General features: G+C 35.3%; 1 protein-coding gene across 1 annotated transcript; it reads right to left on the reverse strand.

Moving 5' to 3' along the window:
* Positions 1 to 8,328: 8,328 nt before the first annotated feature.
* On the reverse strand, positions 8,329 to 9,862 carry LOC128202363 (craniofacial development protein 2-like). Its single transcript, XM_052902444.1, has 2 exons — positions 9,164 to 9,862; positions 8,329 to 8,385 (listed from the first exon to the last, which is right to left on the reverse strand). The coding sequence occupies exons 1-2, from the start codon at positions 9,860 to 9,862 to the stop codon at positions 8,329 to 8,331; spliced, it is 756 nt and encodes a 251-aa protein (XP_052758404.1).
* Positions 9,863 to 20,314: the final 10,452 nt, after the last annotated feature.

The following is a 20,314-nucleotide window of genomic DNA, read 5'->3' on the forward strand; positions in this document are numbered from 1 at the left end:
CTATAATGTCTAAAAGATAATAGCAGATAATTTTGAAAAACTAAACAGATTTTAATTAAAGATTAATTAAAGACTAACAAGGGACTAAATGTCTGTTTTCTGTAAATTATTTAAAAAGAAAAATTAAACTTAGTAAATAATATTCTCTTAAATCTTGTCCTAATTATTTCTTATCTAATTTATAGAAAGGAAACTATGTATTGAGAATCTTGTTGATTGATAATATTTACTTGTTCATAGGCCGTTACATTTCAATGTTGTTAACTTAAGGTTACAGAAAACCCCTGATTTAGGGAATTTTTCAAATGGTATACAATTTTAAATTTCTATTGATTAAGTTGTTTTTAATTTGTAGTATTGATTCATTTAATAAAGTAAACAAAATATTTTCTATACGATTTTGTGCTCACCCCAGTATTGTTTGATGTCGATCCTAGAATCAGGAGTGGAGCTTTCAGCCATGGAGAAGACACATTTGAGGGTAAATGAATGAATGAATGAATGAAATGACATACGGACATTCAAGCATAGCAGCTATGCTGTCTCTGTTGTAGTTTTAGCAGTAATACTTATATAGTACAATTGTTCCTTAATCTTGTTAAAGTCTTTGTCTAACGGCATTAAAACTCGTCTCTATCTATGTACTAGCTAGCAACTTGTTTGTTAATGTCCTATTGAAACAATTTTTTTTCCTTGTTCTTAGCTGTCGGTATACATTGGCAGGTACCCCACCTGTGATTGGGGTAGTCGGCCCATCGTGAAAAATTCGACAAGAATGAACCACGATGATATCGGGGGGAAAGGGATTGTTAGTAGTGGGATCAAATAGCCTCATTACTAGCAATATACCCTCTCAGGTCAACCTCCATGTGGTTCCCCCAGGAAACCATCGTGAACAATTCTTGTCAAATTCGTCACGATGGGCTAACTGACCTACTTCATCCTCACCTATCATCCGAGGTTTTCCCAAAAGACTACAGCATGGGGTTCTTCAAAAGGGGGGTAAAGAGGTTTCTTCAGGATCGGCAACGCGCGTGTAATACCTCTGGTATTGCAGGCGTTTATAGGCTACGGTAACCGCTTACCATCAGGTGGGCCGTATGCGTGTTTGCCACATCAGTGGTAAATAAAAGAAAAAAAAATCCTTCATTGGTGCCCCACCGGTGTATACCGATAGCGCGGGTGGGGTTACCATTCCATTATCACCAATGGGTGATAATATATTTTCAATGGAAAAAAACCACGATGATATTCAGTGGGAACTGCGTGGAAATCGATCTGATAGGGTATATTGCTAGTAATGAGGCTGTTGAAACCCATTACTGACGAACCCTTTCCCCTTAGTAATTCTAGTTAAAAGAAACAGAAACATGCTAACGACTATAATCTTTAATTAGGTAGTCAGAAGGACTTGTCGTCTATTATCGTTGTCGTGGGCGACAACTAGACATGTTCAATGTTAGTTATAAAATATTTGTTCATTTGCCATTTCAAATTGCATAAATAATGTTTACTGATGAATTCTGGCCGTTTTTATTCACAAACAAATACGTAATTTTAAAAAGAAAAATAAAAAAAGTCAAAGTGCTTTTGATAAGTATGCAAAGTCTTCTTTTAAGTGAAACGTTCTTCAGTATAAGCTGTAAAGGTTAATTATTTATAAATGTGATTATTTTTGCTCGTTATAATACAAAAATATCAAAATGTCCGTTGAGCAAAGCGAACAAGTTGTGCCTGATACATTGGAAGAAGCAGGTGCTTTGGAGGCTGATGTTGGAGCGAAATTGTGAGTAAAATCTAAACTAATATACTATGTTAAAAAATGGAAAGATTTGGTTTTTTAATTGCATGGGATAAACTAAAAAAAAAAACTATTTAAAGGATTTTTAAAATAATCTACAATTCAATCTAAATCATAGTTTAGTAGTATAGTATTATATTACTTGTTTGTGTTTAAACTAAGGAGTAAAAATTTTATTTTTTATTTGCAATGGTTAAATGCTCAGGCTGTAAAATGAACTCCTTGCTGAGGTTTTCCCTAGAGACTACAGTATGGGGTTCTATAAAAAGGTTACATTAAGGATTTTTCAGAGTTGGTAACGCACACTTGATACCCATTATATTACAAGCGTCCATAGCCTACAGTGACCGTTTACCAAAAGGCGAGCTGTATGTTTATTTACCTTTGTGGTATAAAAAAAATAAACTAAAAAATACTTAACCAATTTTAAAAATTCTTTAACCTATAGAAAGCTTTAAAAAAAAGCTTTTTTTAAAGATCAGCAATTAATATAGGCTGTATTTTATTTTTTAAAAACCCGTGCTAAGCCGATAAAGGTCACTAGTATTTGCTAACTTCGAAACACATGGGTCTGACCTAGCATGTTTTTGAACTACTGAGATCCGAGCAAAATTGTCAATCATTACACATGACAGCATTGATTCGAAGGCGCATCTTCTGCTTGTGTTATTTGGTAGGCGGAAGACTTTACAACCGACTTTAAAAAGAGGTCAACTAATCGGTGTTTTTTCCCCGAGTATTGCGATATGTTCATTGATTTTGAACAGACTGTTCATGTTGATTCGTCGATATTGTTTGTGTGTCTATGTTATGGAATGTCTTCATGAACTCTGAACCGACGTTGATGATTCTTTTTGTAGCCGATAAGTTTTATTTCTATATCATTCTATTCTATACAATGTTTCTATAGTAATTTAGTTACGATTATCACTTTAAAACACACAATTATAAACTTAAAGAAAAAGGAAATACAAAAATAAACTAACACCTAATTAGAAATTATAGGGGGAAAGGGATTGTTAATAATGAGATTTAACAAACCCATTGCTAGCAATATACCCTATCAGGCCGACCTCCACACGGTTCCCTTGGGAACCATAGTGGTAAATTCTTGTTCAATTGATCACCATAGGCCAACTGACCTGCCTTCATCATCACCTGTCACCCTTCACTGGTACCCTGCTAGTGTATACTGATAGCGCAGGCGGGGTTGCCATTATATCTTCACCCATAAGAATTAGAAATTATATGACCAAAATGGTTACCACTCAGCTAAGTGTTTAGGCATTCATATATATAATATGTATATATATTTATTCATGTTTTCATTTTATTTCAGTAAAATATTTTTTTATTATAAATTTATTTTTTTTTTTTATTAAGTAGTTAATTAAGTTTATTCGTTTTAAAATGAACCATAGACTTGACTAAATTACTTGTTTTGAATTCACAATAACCTTGTATCGAGCAGCGCGAGTGAATAATACGTACGCCAACTCAGTGTCTGGAGCTCAGGGGGCCATACCATGAAATGTTTTCCGAAATTTCGCAGCCGAACGACACAAAAATGTTATGTTAAAATTACATAATACATACCGTTTAAAAATATTAAATACATTGAAATACCGTTCGCGTGGACTTTTATGGTAGGATTTATGTTGAACGAAATGTTAAGCTCTATTTACTGGGACGATTTCTGTATGAACGAAAACACGAAATTGAGTCCGGAAATTCGTAATTTTATTCCATAGTAGACCTCCAGGGGGTGTATTATGAAATGTAATTCAGGATTTTCAGACTCAATTTTGTGTTTTCGTTCATACTGAAATCGGCCTAGTAAATCGGCCTAACTTAACATTTCCTTCGTCATAAATCCTACCATAAAAATCCAAAGGAACGATATTTTAACATTTTAAATATTTTTTTTTAAATATTTTTATACAAATTGTATTATGCAATTTTAACGTCAAATTTATATTTCGTTCGGCCCCGAAATTGCGGAAACATTTCATGGCAGACCCTTTGGTTCTTAGAACATAGCTCGTGGGCGAGGACTTGTTGATAGAGACGCTAGTTGTAATTAGGTAGGTGTTTACCTAATACTCGATTTATTCTCATTTCATTAGATACGTTTCTTTTAAATTTACAGTATACACATGTTTTTTTTAAAGGGTGAAAATGGAATGGTAACCCCGCCCGAGCTATCGGTACACACCGACGAGGTACCAGTGGAAGATGATAGGTGAAAATAAATGCAGGTCAGTTGGCCCACCATGATGAATTCGGAAAGAATTAAACATGATTGTTTCCAGGGGGAACCGCTTGGAGGTCGACCTGAGAAGGTATATTGCAAGCAATGGGGCTATTAAAGTTCATTACTAACAATCCCAATATTGTTAGCAGTGGGGCAATTAGACCCCATTAGTAACAATCCCTTTCCCCCCAGTATACACATATTTAGATATATTTACAGTATACACTTATTCTTTTGTCTATAACTATCTATGCGTGGATTTTGAAAGTTGGTAACTTGGTTCTAGTACGACGGTAGTATATCAAGATAAAGTTTGTATCAGATTTTAAGATAGACGTTCCGAAATACAAAAGTTTGTATAATTCTTTAAATAATGTAAGAAATAATTAATAGATAAATAGGTACATAAAACATGGTAGGATAAAACATGCATAACTTGATTATTTTATTTTTATTTTTTATACAACTTAGAATGGCAAACAAGCTGACGGCTCACTTGATGGAAAATGGTAACTGTCGCCTATAGACATGAACAGTATCATGGACATAACAGAGTATAATATTTTGGCTCATGATACTTTCCATGCGATGCCATTCCTGAGGACTCAGGTGTTATTCCTCTGTACCCTGTAAATTCACTGCCACATCCCACCTTTCGAACCGAAACACAGCCATGCAAACAACTGTTTCACGGTAGAAACACGAATGAGACAGAGGTGACCAAGGAAACGACTTTTGTACAGTCTCCCTCTGATTATGTACCACAAATATGAGACTTAGTATCTAAACGTCATATTATGAAATTTGTAAGAACATTTTGGCAATTTTAGATAAAATAAATAAATATAAAGGAACCCTAGATTCATAATTCTCTGGAACGTGCTTCCTGATACCGTTAAGAGACTACCGACTAAACTGTCTTTAAAAAAACGTTCATGCTCACTTTTTTACTTTATCCGAGCAGTAAGTACTTTATATTATTCTTAATTTCGTGTACGTAAATGTATATTTTAAGTATGTCTAAGTATATTTGTTATTTATATATATTTATTCGTTTATATATGTAATTTTAGTATGTATGTATATCAATAATTACTAGTAACGCATTCGAGTATTCTGACACTTCCCTATGGTTGACTGGGAGAGAATGCTTTTAGCATTAAGTCCGCCATGTACACATTATTATTACGTATTAATGAATAAATAAATAATTCCATACTAAGGCGTCCTATATTACAATAAAAAAGGATATGTATTTATCGTAGGTTAAAACATGCATAAACTTGATTATGTACCAAAAATATGAGACTTAGGATCTAAACGTCATACTATGAAATTAATAGGAACATTTCGTCAAATTTAAATACAAACGTTAGTACTTATATATGAGTATATATTTTGGTCGTGATCTACGCAAGGATTGAACCTGCAACCATCGGTATACGAGACAGTGTGCTAAACCGTTGTACCGTTCGTCAAATTACATCATTACAGCATCGGGAAATACAACATACAACTTATTTGAAACGTCGGGATCAAATATAGATTTTTGTTTACCTCGAAATATACGAATCTTTTACAAAATTTATTACCGTTGTCCACATGAGATACAGTAATCTACCGTACGGGGGCGTATCTGTAAAAGAGGCGGAATGTGTAAATTATTATTGACTGAATATTGTTTTGTATTTGCCCACATTTCACCCCAAATGAATATTCCACATTGAAAACGTGTCATTTTGTGTACAAAATGGATTTACCCGTGGAACATGATTGGATTATCTAGATCGCGTCACGTTTTATTTTTTTTCCTCGTCTTTCCAAGTGAATAATAAAACTATAGTTTGTTTCTATAAAACATTATGGGAAAGTAATTAACATTTGTTGAACTTATTAGATATAAAAGTTAGAAGGGGAAATATAGATAATTGTTTCTCAATCATTTTTGCGTCGCGACTCACGAAAAAGAAAAACTAAGTAAAAAGCCTTAGGATCTCATCACTATAAAATTGAAATATTTTAATAAATAGTTTATTCATACTTTTAATAACATTTTTTTATTATTTTTATTTATTACGTTAAACTAGCGTTCCATTGATTTTACTAATTAGTAATCAATCACTACCTTAATAATAGGTGATAACAAGTGACGACAAAAAAAGGTCGGTTCCGTTCATTACCTACATTACATAATATTAATTCGTAGTCGGATGAAATAAGTAGTCAAACGATTTGAAAATTATTCGAATGAATTGCTTGCTTAGTAATGATAAATAGTAGATTCTATATTGCACCCGTGCGAAGCCGGGATGAGTTGCTAGTTACAATATATTTAAATTTGTTTTACGAGACTAGACGCGACACTGTTACAGGTAAACAAGTGCTTTGCATACCTAATTTTATAGCTGACGTTTTAAATGTAATATTAATTTTATTTTTTTAAAGGAAAACTTACAGTTTTACAAACACAATTACGCAATTAAATAATTTATTATCAAAGTTTAAGATAATCTAAGATATATCTTATATCACCCATTAACTATCCACTGCTGAACATAAGCTTCCCCTTAGGGGTTTTACCAGTAGTTACCACGTTTGGTAGGCGGGTTGGCAGTTATTAATTAGTGGACTTTGGTGATATTTTAATAGGGACGCTGCTGCCCATCCCTCGATCACTAAAGTACTTTAGTCGCCTCTTACGACACTCACGGGAAAGGAAAGGGCGGCTCATTCTATGCCGGAACCACACAGAAATCAAATATATCAAATTTTGAAAAACCAAGTTACAATGAAATTAATTAATCTTTTTGCATACATATCTGTCACGCCTGTCTCCCATTAGGGTAGGCAGAAACAATGGAACGCCAAATGCTTCGATTCAAACAAACCTCTTTCGCTTCTTCCACATTCATCAATCTTGTCATACACGCTCGTCGGTTACGGGTACTTTTAATTTGGCCCTTCTTCAGCACGTCGCCTATTTGGTCGACATACGTCCGTCTAGGGCGGCCCCTACCGACATCTCCATTCATTCTTGCTCGATAAATCTCTTTCGTAATTCTTCTTTCATCCATCCTCTCCAAATGACCAAACCAACGCAACATTCCTTTTTCGATTTTGGTCACTACATCGACTTTCAGTCCACACTTCTCTCTAATCACACTGTTTCTTACTCTATCTTTTAAAGTAATACCACACATACTTCTCAAAGCTCTCATCTGTACAGCATTTATCTTACTTTCATGCTTCTTCTGCCATACCCACGATTCGCTTCCATACATGAGTGTTGGTGTCAGTACTCCTTGAATTATAGCAAGGCGAGCTTTGCTCGATACATTTTTACTTGACATAATCGAGAGCAGTGCACCGTTAACACTGTTTCCCGCTTTTACTCTCCTCTCAATATCTCTTTCACACTTCCCATCCCTCGTAAACAAAGAACCTAAATATAGAAACTCACTCACTTGCTCCACTTTTTCATCTCCTATCATAATCTGGCATGCCGTTAAACTTTCATTCCTCTCAAAAACCATTACCTTCGTCTTCTTCGCATTTATTTTCATACCTTTTCTTGCATACGCTTCATTCATTATAGTCACCATTTGTTGTAATTCATACTCCGACGATGCAAAAAGTACTTGGTCGTCGGCGTATAAAAGAGTCTTAAACAGAGACTCATTCATCCTGAATCCACAATTAGATCCTTTCAAATCGGTCAAGCAACTGTCCATAAATAGGTTGAACAGCCAAGGAGACGCTACACAGCCCTGTCTAACACCGCGTTCAATGCCAAACCAGTCTGTATAGACTCCATTTATTCTGACACAGGCATTTGAATCCTTATATAAAGATTTGAATGCCCGTATCAAATGGCTGCTCACCCCATACATTGCCAGTGTTGACCACAGTTCATTCCTCTCCACTCTATCATAAGCCTTTTCAAGGTCAATGAAGGCGCAGAAAACCTTCTGATGTTGAGCTAAGGTTTTCTCTGTTATGCACCTTAAGGAAAAGACTTGATCCGTACATCCCATACCCTTTCGAAACCCTGCTTGCACATCCCAAATTTTACTTTCCGTCTCATTCATCACTCTTTTAATCAAAATCCTAGCATACAATTTGCCTACAACACTAAGAAGGCTTATTCCGCGGAAATTTTTGCACTCCTGCTGTGACCCGCTGCCTTTATATAGTGGCACAATAACAGCTTTGCTCCAGTCACCTGGAACACAACCGGACCGCCAACATTTATTGAACAGCAGACACAGCAGGTTTACAATGATTTCTCCACCTTCTTTAAGCATTTCGGCAGATATTCTATCAAATCCCGCTGCTTTACCAAATTTCATAATCTTCATTGCATTCATTACTTCATCCATACTTATATCACTTTCACTGTCAACTTCTTCGTCCATTATTTCATTTTCAACATTCTTTCTTTCACTTCCACGTTCAAATAAACTTTCAAAATATCTCTTCCAATGATCTAAGACTTCCTTTTGTTCCGTGATAACATTACCATCCATATCCCTTATCACGCCCATTTTCGGATCTCTCTTTTTACCTCTAGCTGTTCGAACTAAATGCCAGAAAAGCTTTTGATTAGCTCGAAAATTTCTAGAGAATTTCCTTTCATACTCATCCTTACATTCCTCTTTCTTTTTGCTTACTAATTCTTTAACTTTCTTTTTCATTACATCATACTTCTCTTTTGCAATTTTTTCAATGTCACTTACATTACCTTGCATTCTCTTATTAGCTCTGGTAGCTAACAAATCCATCCATGCCTTTTTCTTTAGAGCCACCATTTCTTTCACTTCGCCATCCCACCATACATTCATTCTCATCTTAACATCCTTCCTCTTACTTACACCACAAACTTGAGTAGCTATATCAAAGATTCCGCATTTAAATTCCTTCCAAAATTCTTCTATCTCATAGTTATCTTTCTTCAGTAGCTCTCTAAATCTTTCATTCAATCTTTCTTGATACTGATTTCGAACCTGTTCTTCTGTCAGTCTCTCTACTCTTACTCTTTCTATTTCTGACATACGAACACGTGGACGATGTCGCCATTTATTGAATAAGCCACCTATTCTCGATATCACCAAAAAGTGATCAGTTCCGACATTCGTACCACGATAGACTCTTGTATCCTTCACTTTCGCTCTCAATCGTTCATCCACAATTACAAAATCAATCATACTTCTCTCAGTTTGCCTTTGCCATGTATACATATGAATCAGTTTGTGACTAAACAAAGTATTAGTCACCACCAGATTTCTCTCCAGGCATACTTCTAATAAACTTTCACCATTTTCATTCACTCTTTTATCTCCAAACATTCCTAAATTCCTTTCATATCCATCGCGACGGATTTCCACCCAGCCATTAAAATCACCTATCAAAATAATTCTTTCATTCTCCTTACATTTAGTCATAATCTCCCTTACACTATCCCAGAAATCCTCTCTGACCTTTGGTGGCTTGGACATATCCGGGGCATAAGCGCAAAGGAGAAAAATACGGGTCAAACTAACTTTCAATCGTATCCAGAGGAGTCTAGGACTTACAAATTCAAATTCTTTAACAGATGCATTCATTCTCTCTGACAAAATAACTCCCACTCCTTGGCTGCTTCTTTCAGAGTCATTAACTCCGGACCAGTACCCAGTATATCGGTCATAAGTAGTAATAGAGCAGCCTTTCTTTTTTGTTTCACTTACTCCTAATACATCAATTCTTCTTTCACTCATCATCTCACATACTTCGTCTATTTTACTATCCATACCTCCACAAACATTCATCGTTGCAATTTGGCATTCCTTTGCCCTCTTTTTGCCATTTGGGGAAACAGGGGAGACATGACGTGACCCGTGGCATAACGCATCGCCGTCGATGAGAAATTTGTCCCCCCAGATACGATGGGACTGCCTGAGTTGCACTCAGGGACGGATTCTCCGGCAGTGCCGGTACCCTCCTGGGGTAGTTGCGTTTTAATTTCTCTTATCATTTTGAAAAAGAACTGCTCTTCTTAACATCGGATAGGGAAAGGAAATAGGTTACATTGGGAGAGGAATAGGTTATAAGGAAAGGAGGTGATAAGTGGAAAGGAACTATAGGAAAAATGGGGGATACTACAGCTACGGAGAGGACATAGGTTTTGTAACTGTAGTAGCTATGGAGGCCGGGGTTGCGTACCCGTATGCCCTTACTCCACAATCGGACAGATTAATAGAGAGGACATCCAATGACGTAAAACTTTCTTGGCAACTATTTCAGAAATAGATTTCCAACACCCCACAGTGAAATCCCACTTGGTAATATTGTTAGATAAAATATAAGTGCTAAAACAATTTTTTTAATGGATGATATAACCTCGCCTGCTCTAACGGTATATGCTGGCGGAGCACCATGGACGGATGATAGATGAGAATGAAAAACAGGCAGTTAGCCCATCGTAATGAATACACCTGGGATTCAGCACGATGGTTTCCAGGTGATCGATTTCGAAGCACGTGGAGATCGATCTTTTCAGATTGCTAGCAATATACCTGAAAAGGTATATTGCTAGCAATGGGACTGGTATTCCGCATTACTAGAAATTCCTGCCTCTCCAAATTTACTATTTTATTTATTAATTAAATGGGTCAATATGACAATTTGTGTGACAAGTTATCAGAAATTAAAGAAATATAGTAGGTATCTCGGTTATACAAGAATCAAACTCCCTTCTTCTGGGAATTACCAGTGACACCCATTTACCATAATTTTTCCCATGGTGTTCTATTTACCTTATTTTCGACATGTTTACGAAGTTGTATTACGAGTATAATTTGCATATTCTGTTTTGTGTCTTTTATCAAGAAAGTGAGTGGTTTCAGATAGGTTTGGACATTATATATTGGAAGTAATAAATAAAGGGGTAATGGGTGGGTAATTTATTGTGAAAGCTGAATTTAGACTATTTAAAGATTTATAAGAGAACCTAAAGGAATCACTAAGTCAGGCAATTTAAAACCTTGGAAGCTAAAAGGGTACTTTTGTTATCATTTTTAGGTAGAAATACTGTAAAGAGCTAGCTAGCTCTAGGTTATTTTTGCAAATATTTTTTTAAAGTACGAAGATGGTATTGTGTTGCCATGTATCTAATGGTATACAAAGGCGGGGTCTTAATTGAGGATGGAGTGATGAGGAACTTTTTAGTATACATGTATAGTGCTAAGTTTATAGATAGGTACCAACAGGGTCGGACTGGGCCGGAAGGGCCCGGGTGGTTGACCAAAGGCACAGAGTTCGAGACTTTTTTTGCTAGGGAATACCGTTTACCTAAATATTGAGAGTCAATAACACTTCGCTATTGAGATACCAAGTGTTATGATGAATTTACGATTTATTTATTCAGTTTTAAGTTTTAAATTTTCTGTTTTTATGTGCATAAATACTTTGTACAAAAGTCGTTTGCTTGGGTACCTTGTGTTTGCCTGGCTGTGTTTCAGTTTGAAGGATGAGATATGGCGTGAATTTACTGGGTACAGAGGAATAACACCTGAGTCCTCAGGAATGGCAACGCATGAGGGGTTTAATGGGCGAAACAGTATACTCTGTTATGTCCATGGTCCTGCTCATGTCTTTAGGCGTCAGTTACCATTTTCCATCAGGTGGGCCGTCAGCTTGTTTGTCATTATAAGCTGTATAAAAAAAGATGTGATGATGATGTGGAGCCCGAGACTAGATGATGGTAGTTGCACCAGTTGGTAGCGGCACCACAAGACCCACAAGTGAGGCCCATGGAGGGCCCATGCGAGCTGAAGGTAGGTGGCCCGGTTGGCAAATTCCACCTCGACTACATGGCCACTCCGACGCTGGGTACCAAGTACAAATGGAATCATAAAAGTAAAAAAAAAATCTTTTTTTAAATTGTATTGCACGATTAGGTCATGTATTTATTATGAAAGGTCTAAACATTCTGTTTAGATTTTGACTACGCATTTTTTTTAATGAATGATAATGAAATGGTAACTCCGTCTGTGCTATCGGTATACACTGAATAATTCCACCAGAATAGGCCACTCTTTCCTTTCCCATGGGTGTCGTAAGAGGCGACTAAGGAGGGCGAGGGACGGACAGCAGCGTCCCTCTTAGGACATCTCTAAAGCCTAACTGCGGTTAACAATCTGCTTGTCAAGCGTGAGAACTACTGGCAAAACCCCCCCCTAGGGGAAGGCTTATGTTCAGCAGTGGACAATTAAAAGCTAAAATGATGATGATGATTAGTCGAATTATGTAGTACAAGAATTTTGCTTTTTAAAACAAGCGAGTTTTTAAATTTTTTAAGTATTATTATTTAAAACGGTATCTTTGGTCATCATAAAATTAATACGGTTCTAGCACAAAAGTAGATCTTATTGATTTTAAAAAGATTCAATAAAGTTAAAATGAATCAGAATTGTGGAAAAAAAATATAGATTGAAAACCTCCGGGCAAATTTTTTATGGCTCCCCTCGACGAGAAAAAAAGGACTTTGAGGACACTGTTCTCTACAAATTATTAACGTCGAATTTCATACGAACTTTTATTGAAGCATGGCTCCTGTGATACCCTTCTTGGACCTTGTCTTTCCCCTTACACACACACAGACACACACACACGCGCGAATACGCATATATATATGTATGTGTATGGATATTTGCATGTGTATGTCTGCGATTATTCGAATGACAAATGTGCATGGCGTTAGTCGATCATGCATGGGTTTTTAATGACCATGTAATTTTAGATATAGTACATTTAAATAAATACACATAATCTTAATAGAGATTTATAAGAGTAACTGTTGTGTATCTTGCGGGCGTTTCTCAACAGATAATAGTTTTCTGAACTCTGCAGTACATTGAAAAAAAATGACGATTTAAAAGTGTTTTCCATCGCCATAAGTCCCGATAGTGAAAACATAATGTAGTGATGACATGTCTTCATTTCCGAGACAGATCAAAAATTTTTACCCACCATTGTGAAAAAAAAATACCCAATCTGGCAACACTAGCCTGAATTCATCAGTGTTAGACGTGGGTTATAACAGGATAAACAATATCTGTTATTACTGTTACTGTTACGCAATAATAACAGGTACCAATATTGTTATTAAATAGCAGGTGTTATTTTTTTCAACCACGGCCCGTTAGGATGGAAATAAAATACAAATAGATATCAGTTCAAGTATAATTCTAGGTGCATCTCGTTTTAGCAACAGTATATCAAATAGGTGTGAGCGAGCTAGATAAATCAACGAAATAACAGATAACACGATTTAATTAAGAATTCGCTTTTCAAAGAGGATTTCTTCTTATGAAACAAGTTATATAATTTGGGTTTATTTTAAATAAGTATCTCATTTTAGCTTATGGCAATATTATACAAAAGACAAAGTCAAGAATAGTTGTTTAATTGTATATTGGCTGTTCTGTTATTTCAAGCTATGTTAGTGACCGGCTGTTATCGAATATTGAAATTGTTGATAGTGGTTGAATAACTTAAGTGTGGTGAATTATAAATGATATTTTTTAACAGATATAATAACATCGCAAGAACAACTGTTATCTGTTATCTTCGAATACTTGTGATTTATATCTGTTATGATAAATACGCTTCACTCTTAATCAGTGTATAGATGTAACATTTGGTAAGAAGCGGAAATGTTGTGGCAGTTACATTGCATAATGAAATATAAATAATAATTCCTTCTTTGAGTAGCAGCCACTGTCGGTTTGTAATTACTTTTGTAAGAAGCATTTGTTTTTTGTATAATGTAAATTTAATAACTGCTTACGTACCGTGTGTCTTCAGGCGCTTTATAAAGGGAGGAGTTTCTCAAATTGTCTGTATTTTTACGATTATACTAGCTTTTATCAGCGACTTCGTCTGTGCAACCAGAATATCTTTTCTGACCGGGATAAAAAAATCCTATGGATAGATAGATAGATAATATAATTTATTTGCTTTACATAAATAACAGACGTAAAGAGAACTACACAAAGAAAAGATATAAAATATAAAAGAATACATATACAAAACTGGAACTGCGTAGAGATGTTGCATCTCTGTGCATTTTCTACCGAATTTATCATGGGGAGTGCTCTGAAGAATTGTTCGGATTGATACCTGCTGCAGATTTTCACCATCGTACAACCCGCCATAAACTAAAATTTCATCCCAACCATCTGGACAAGTGGCGGTCCTCCACCGTGCGTTTTTCAAGGCACTTTCTCCCACGCACAACCACTCTTTGGAATCAACTTCCAGCAGCAGTATTTCCGAACCGATACGACAACATAACCTTCAAGAAAAGAGCATATTCCTTTTTAAAAGGCCGGCAGCACACCTGCAATGCCGTAGGTGTTGTGGGTGATCATGGGCGGCGGTAGTCACTTACCATCAGGTGAGCCGCATGCTCGTTTGCCCCCTGTGTTGTAAAAAAAAAAAAAAAAAAATACAAAAAGAAGAAAGGAAAATACATTAAAGAAGTAACATAATTTTTCTTTCGTATGTGTACCATAGCGGTACAAAATGGTCAGTCAATACTCACGTTATTGCTTTGCCCTCAAGCAAGAGCGAAACATTAATATTTTGTTGTGGTCAAAAGAGAACAGGCTTACAATAAAATAAAATAAAAATATCAATTACTTATACAATATACAGTTGATTTAGCAAGTAAATGGAATGGAAAGGCAACTTGATGGAATATTTAATTTTTCCATCAATAATTTAATATGTAGTACGTGTATATCAAATTTCGTAGTGATTGGTTAAACCGTTTAGGTGTTATAAGGTGACAAACAAACAAAGAAACAAACTCATTTTTATATTTACAATATCAGTAAATATTTATGTCATTCTAAAACCAAATGAATTAATATCAATATGAGTATTATTCAATTAAAATTATAAATTCACTATTAGGCATCCTGGAAAGCTTAAGCTACTAAACATAAAAACACAATTGTTTTTTATGGGTGAAAATGGAATGGTAACCCCGCCTGCGCTAACGGGATACGCTGGCGGAGCACCAGTGAAAGGTAATAGATGAGAATGAAAACAGGCCAGTTAGCACATCATGATGAATTCATCAGGAATTAACCATGATAGTTTCCAGGGAGAACCGCGAGGAGGTCGACATGGTTGGGTATTTTTTTTTATACAACATAGAATGGCAAACAAGCTGACGGTCCACCAGATTGAAAGTGATAACCGTCGCCTATAGACATGAGCAGTACCATGGACATAACAGAGTATACTGTTTCCCACCCTTCAAACCAAAACACAGCCATGCAAACACAACTGCTTCATGGTTTAAACACTAATGGGACAGAGGTACCCAAGCATTCGACTTTTGTACAAAGTCTCCCTCTGGTAAAATATATTATATTATATTATATTATAGGGTATATTGCTAGCAATGGGATTCTCAGACTCCATCACTAACAATCCCTTTCCCCCCCATAAAACACAATGATATCATAGTAACAACTGTTACTATGTACCTATGTATCTATGTTGTAAGTAACTACTTATCCTGCATAATAATTTACAATAAACTACCAAATTCACTTACTGATCTGTGTTTGAAAAGGTTTAAAATAATTTATTGTAAATGATTGATTATAAAATGTTTCTATTCTTTTCTCTTCTATTCTATTCTTTCTTATATTAATTGCAAAATAATCTTTTAGTACAAAAGATTATTTTGCAAGTAAAATGAACGACATAATACAATATAAGAAGGAAAGAAAGAATGAAACATTATTTTACAGAAATATACGACTACATCCACACAGGGGTCAAAAAATATATTAAGAAATATAATAACAAAACTACACACAAAATATTTATATATAAATAAAAAATATAAAATAAAAAAAGAAAAATAATACAATTCGTAGTATAACAGTTTTATACAAAAGGCGTGTGTGTGTGCGTGCGTTGCTATACCTGCAAAATGAGGTCCGTGCTCAGCATTATGCTGTAGTGTCAGGGACACTAAAGCGCTGATTTTCAGCACGAGCCTCGCCAACTCGCGGGGTCCTAATAATAACAATAAATTTTAGATAAGTTTGTCTAACACAGTTGTGTGCTTAAAGTGTATTGTGTAAAAAACTAAGCAAATATAATTGAATCTTGAATGTAGTATGTTATATACAATATATATTTGTAAATCTATGACTGCTGTAACTTATTGAAAAATAATGACATTCACGTATAAATGTTTTTTATACTACTCAGAATAGCATACGAGCTGACGGCCCACATGATGGAAAGTGACAACCGTCGCCTATAGACACGAGCAGCACCATGGACATAACAGAGCACACCGTTTCGCCCATGATACCCCCCATGCGTTGCCATTCCTGAGGACTCAGGTGTCATTCCTCTATACCCTGTAAATTCACGCCATATCCCACCCTTCAAACCGAAACACAGCCATGCAAACACAACTGCTTCACGGTTGAAACACGAATGGGACAGAGGTACCCAAGCAATCGACTTTTGTACAAAGTCTCCCTCTGGTAAAATTAACAAATAATAATTTAAATATTAATGTGGCTTTAGTATTAATATAACTTGTAAGTATTAGTTAGCAATAATAATATCGTCATAGTCGTAGAACACTGACGGATCTGACAAAGATTACATATAAAGATCCGTCAGTATTCTACGACAATTTACAGGGTACAGAGGAATAACACCTGAGTCCTCAGGAATGGCAACGCATGGGGGGTATCATGGGCGAAACAGTATACTCTGTTATGTCCATAGTACTGTTCATGTCTATAGGCGACGGTTATCACTTTCCAAGAGGTGGACCGTCAGCTTGTTGGCCATTCTACGTTGTATAAAAAAAAAAAAAGACCATGACTATATATGTAAAAATGTTGCACGTCAAGCTGGCAGAATGTTAAGGCTACACAAAAATGTATAATATTAGCTTACTACATTCATCGCAATGAATTTCATTACATTTCAAATTTAATTTTATTTCAAATTATCAAGTGAAATACAGATTCCTTAATCAGTTAGTACGAATAACTTTGTAGCTAATAAAAGAGTTACCTTGATACATCTATGAGAATATGTCTAGAAACTTTAATGGCTGGGCTATATTTAGATAATTAAATTGATAAACATTGGAATCGATTTTGAGTAGCCACTTCAAAAAACCTATCTATTATTGTCTATTTTTAATTTAATACCTTATGGATGATTGTTAACTAAATTAAATTAATTTAATAATTTTGACTTTAATAGAAACTTTGTTTATATTGGTGCTAGAGTAGGTCCACCAGAGGGAGACTTTGTATAAAAGTCGATTGGGTACCTCTGTTCCATTCGTGTTTCTACCGTAAAGCAGTTGTGTTTGCATGGCTGTGTTTCGGTTTGAAGGGTGGACTATGGCGTGAATTTACTGGGTACAGAGGAATAACACCTGAGTCATCAGGAATGGCAACGCATGGGGGTTCATGGGCGTAACAGTATACTCTGTTATGTCCACGGTACTGCTCATGTCTATAGGCGACGGTTACCACTTTCAATCAGGTGGGCCGTCAGCTTGTTTGCCATTCTAAGTTGTATAAAAAAAATAGAATAAGCATGGATAATATGGATACGGATCCGATATCTATATATTGGGTGCGTCCGGACATTGATGGCAGAAAAAAGGTCATCGCCCATATCGGCCGGATATCTATTTTCGAATATGTTAAAAATCTGTTATCCAATATTATTTATTGAATAACAGACTTTTAACATATTCATTATTGGACTAAAATATAAATATCGTAATTAAAATATATATAATTCTTTATTGCACTTAAATTATATATGCGACGATTAGTTTAACAACTTGTTAGCAAGGGAGGGCTTATCTCTGAAAGAGATCTCTTCCAGCCAACCCAGTGTAGTTAGAGAGAAAATAATTTAATTTGGGTAATTCAGTTTGAGATTTCAATTCAGAAAATAAACCACTCATTCATTCATTCAAACGTACAGAAGCTTTTAAAAACTTCATATTTCTAAAAAGTAGGACTTTCTTCCATGCTAGTATTTTCGAATTGATACGACATTTTAACATTTAAGAACATAAAAAAGCATATTCCTTTAAAAAAAGCCGACAGACAGCACACCTGCAATGTCTCTGGTGTTGCAAGTAATTATGGGCGGCGGTAGTCACTTTCCATCACGTGAGCCGCATGCTCGTGTGCCGCCTGTGTTATAATAAAAAAAGAGGATTAAGGATGGATAAAGTAGTAATTTATTTATTACAAGATAATTAATGTATAGGCACGATCCTTCCATGTGTTCTTCAGAGATTTGTTATCATAAATACAGTGCTTTAGGGAAATCATGGCAGTTCTCGGTAGCTGGGTAACGAGACGAGGGCCCAGAATATAAATATGATAAAAAATTAAAACTGTGTATTCAGTAATCTCATTTACAATGTGTCACCATTCATTTTTGTCCTCGGAATGTGATAAAACCCGACTAGGGGAACGTAACACAGTATACCAGAAGAAAGGTAAAGTTGAAATAAAACTCTATGTTTATAAGAATAAAGAATCATTTACCTGACCACTTGATTAGGATGATTGAACTAAGTTTGTTTCTAAATGTTTTATCATAATATCTCAAAAATTGTGTTAAAGTCACGGTTTTATTTGCTTGTAATATTTATATATTATGCCTGTATCTACTGTAATTATTTCAGATTTGTCCTTGTACAGATTTTAGGGTGGCGGGAATAGTAATAGTATTTTTGGATTTTTTATGCAGTTTAAAATGGCAGACAAGCTGACGGCTCACCTTATGGAAAGTGGTACTTAATCGTCGCCTATAGATATGAGAGTACCATGGACACAACGGAGTATACAGTTGATGGAAAGTGGTAGCCGTCGCCTATAGTCACAAGCAGTATCAAGTCTATAGGCGACGGCTACCACTTTCCATCAGGTGCGGCGTGAATTTGTTTACTATTATAAGTGGCATAAAAAAAAAAAACTAGTCAGCCTTTTGAAAATTTAACTAATCAATTGTAAATATTGTTTTGTTTTTATTGTCAAATGTACAAACGTAGTAAGGGCTCTTTTAACTTTTAAGTGGGGAATTCTAAAATTGTGATATATGTACCTAGTACATATTACATAAAGATTTATAAAGGTTGATTGGCAGAGAATGCTATATGGCATTAAGCCTTTTGTACTAAACTTTGTTTTTGTAATAATCAATAAGGGATAAATAGATAAATATTTCGCTGATTTTTCATATTATATGTAAGGCCCCTCATTTGCATTAGACTTGCTGAATAAATTTGTTGTCAACGTAATTAGGCAGGGCTTAATAAGGTTTTAAATGAATAAAGTCCTGTTAATGGGTACTTAGGTACCTGGACACATTAACTAGATCAAAACCTAATTATTTACATTTAAGTAGGAGTGATAACTGATACTCGTTGTGATGAGATTTTACAAAGTTTTAATTAACATATGAGTAAATGTAAAACACTAGCTTTTACTCATGACTTTGTCCGATTGGGATACTATAATAGACCGGTATAAAAAGTAGCCTATGTCCTTTGCCATCCAGAACACTACGTGTACCTACGAGTACATCTTTCATTATGATAGGTTCAGTCGTTAAACCGTACTTTTGGCGGTGAGTGAGTTTTTCGTTAAATGAAAAACTCACTTTCACATTTATAATATTGCTAATGATGTACCTACATATAGTATTTAATTTTTTTTTCTCCGTAAACAATATTAATTTTGGCCATGACAAATAAGGGCAACATAAAAGGAAACATTTTTTTTTATGAGACGGGGCAAACGTGCATGCGGCTCACCTGATGGTAAGTGACTACCGCCGCACAAAACACCAATGGCATTGCAGGTGTACTGCCGGCCTTTTAAAAAGCAATATACTCTTGAAGGTTATGATGTTGTATCGGTTCAGAAATACTGTCGCTGGAAGTTGATTCCAAAGAATTCCGTTATCTATAGTAAAGAAAAAAGACTTGAGTTTAGAATCGGAATAACTGGGGAACTGGAAAATTCTACCTTTAGAAAATTATGTCTGTATATATGTATAAAGGGAATTTTATACAATTACTATTATATTTTTGTCGTTTCTGACAATTGCTTCGGCCTTATATCCGTAAGTCTTGTTCAGGGGGAGTACGGCGATTTGTCTCACTATTTCTCGTCCCCTCTTCC

This window comes from Galleria mellonella, unplaced genomic scaffold (genome assembly GCF_026898425.1).
Source record: "Galleria mellonella isolate WM207_F2 unplaced genomic scaffold, CSIRO_AGI_GalMel_v1 utg905, whole genome shotgun sequence".
Classification (NCBI taxonomy): domain Eukaryota; kingdom Metazoa; phylum Arthropoda; class Insecta; order Lepidoptera; family Pyralidae; genus Galleria; species Galleria mellonella.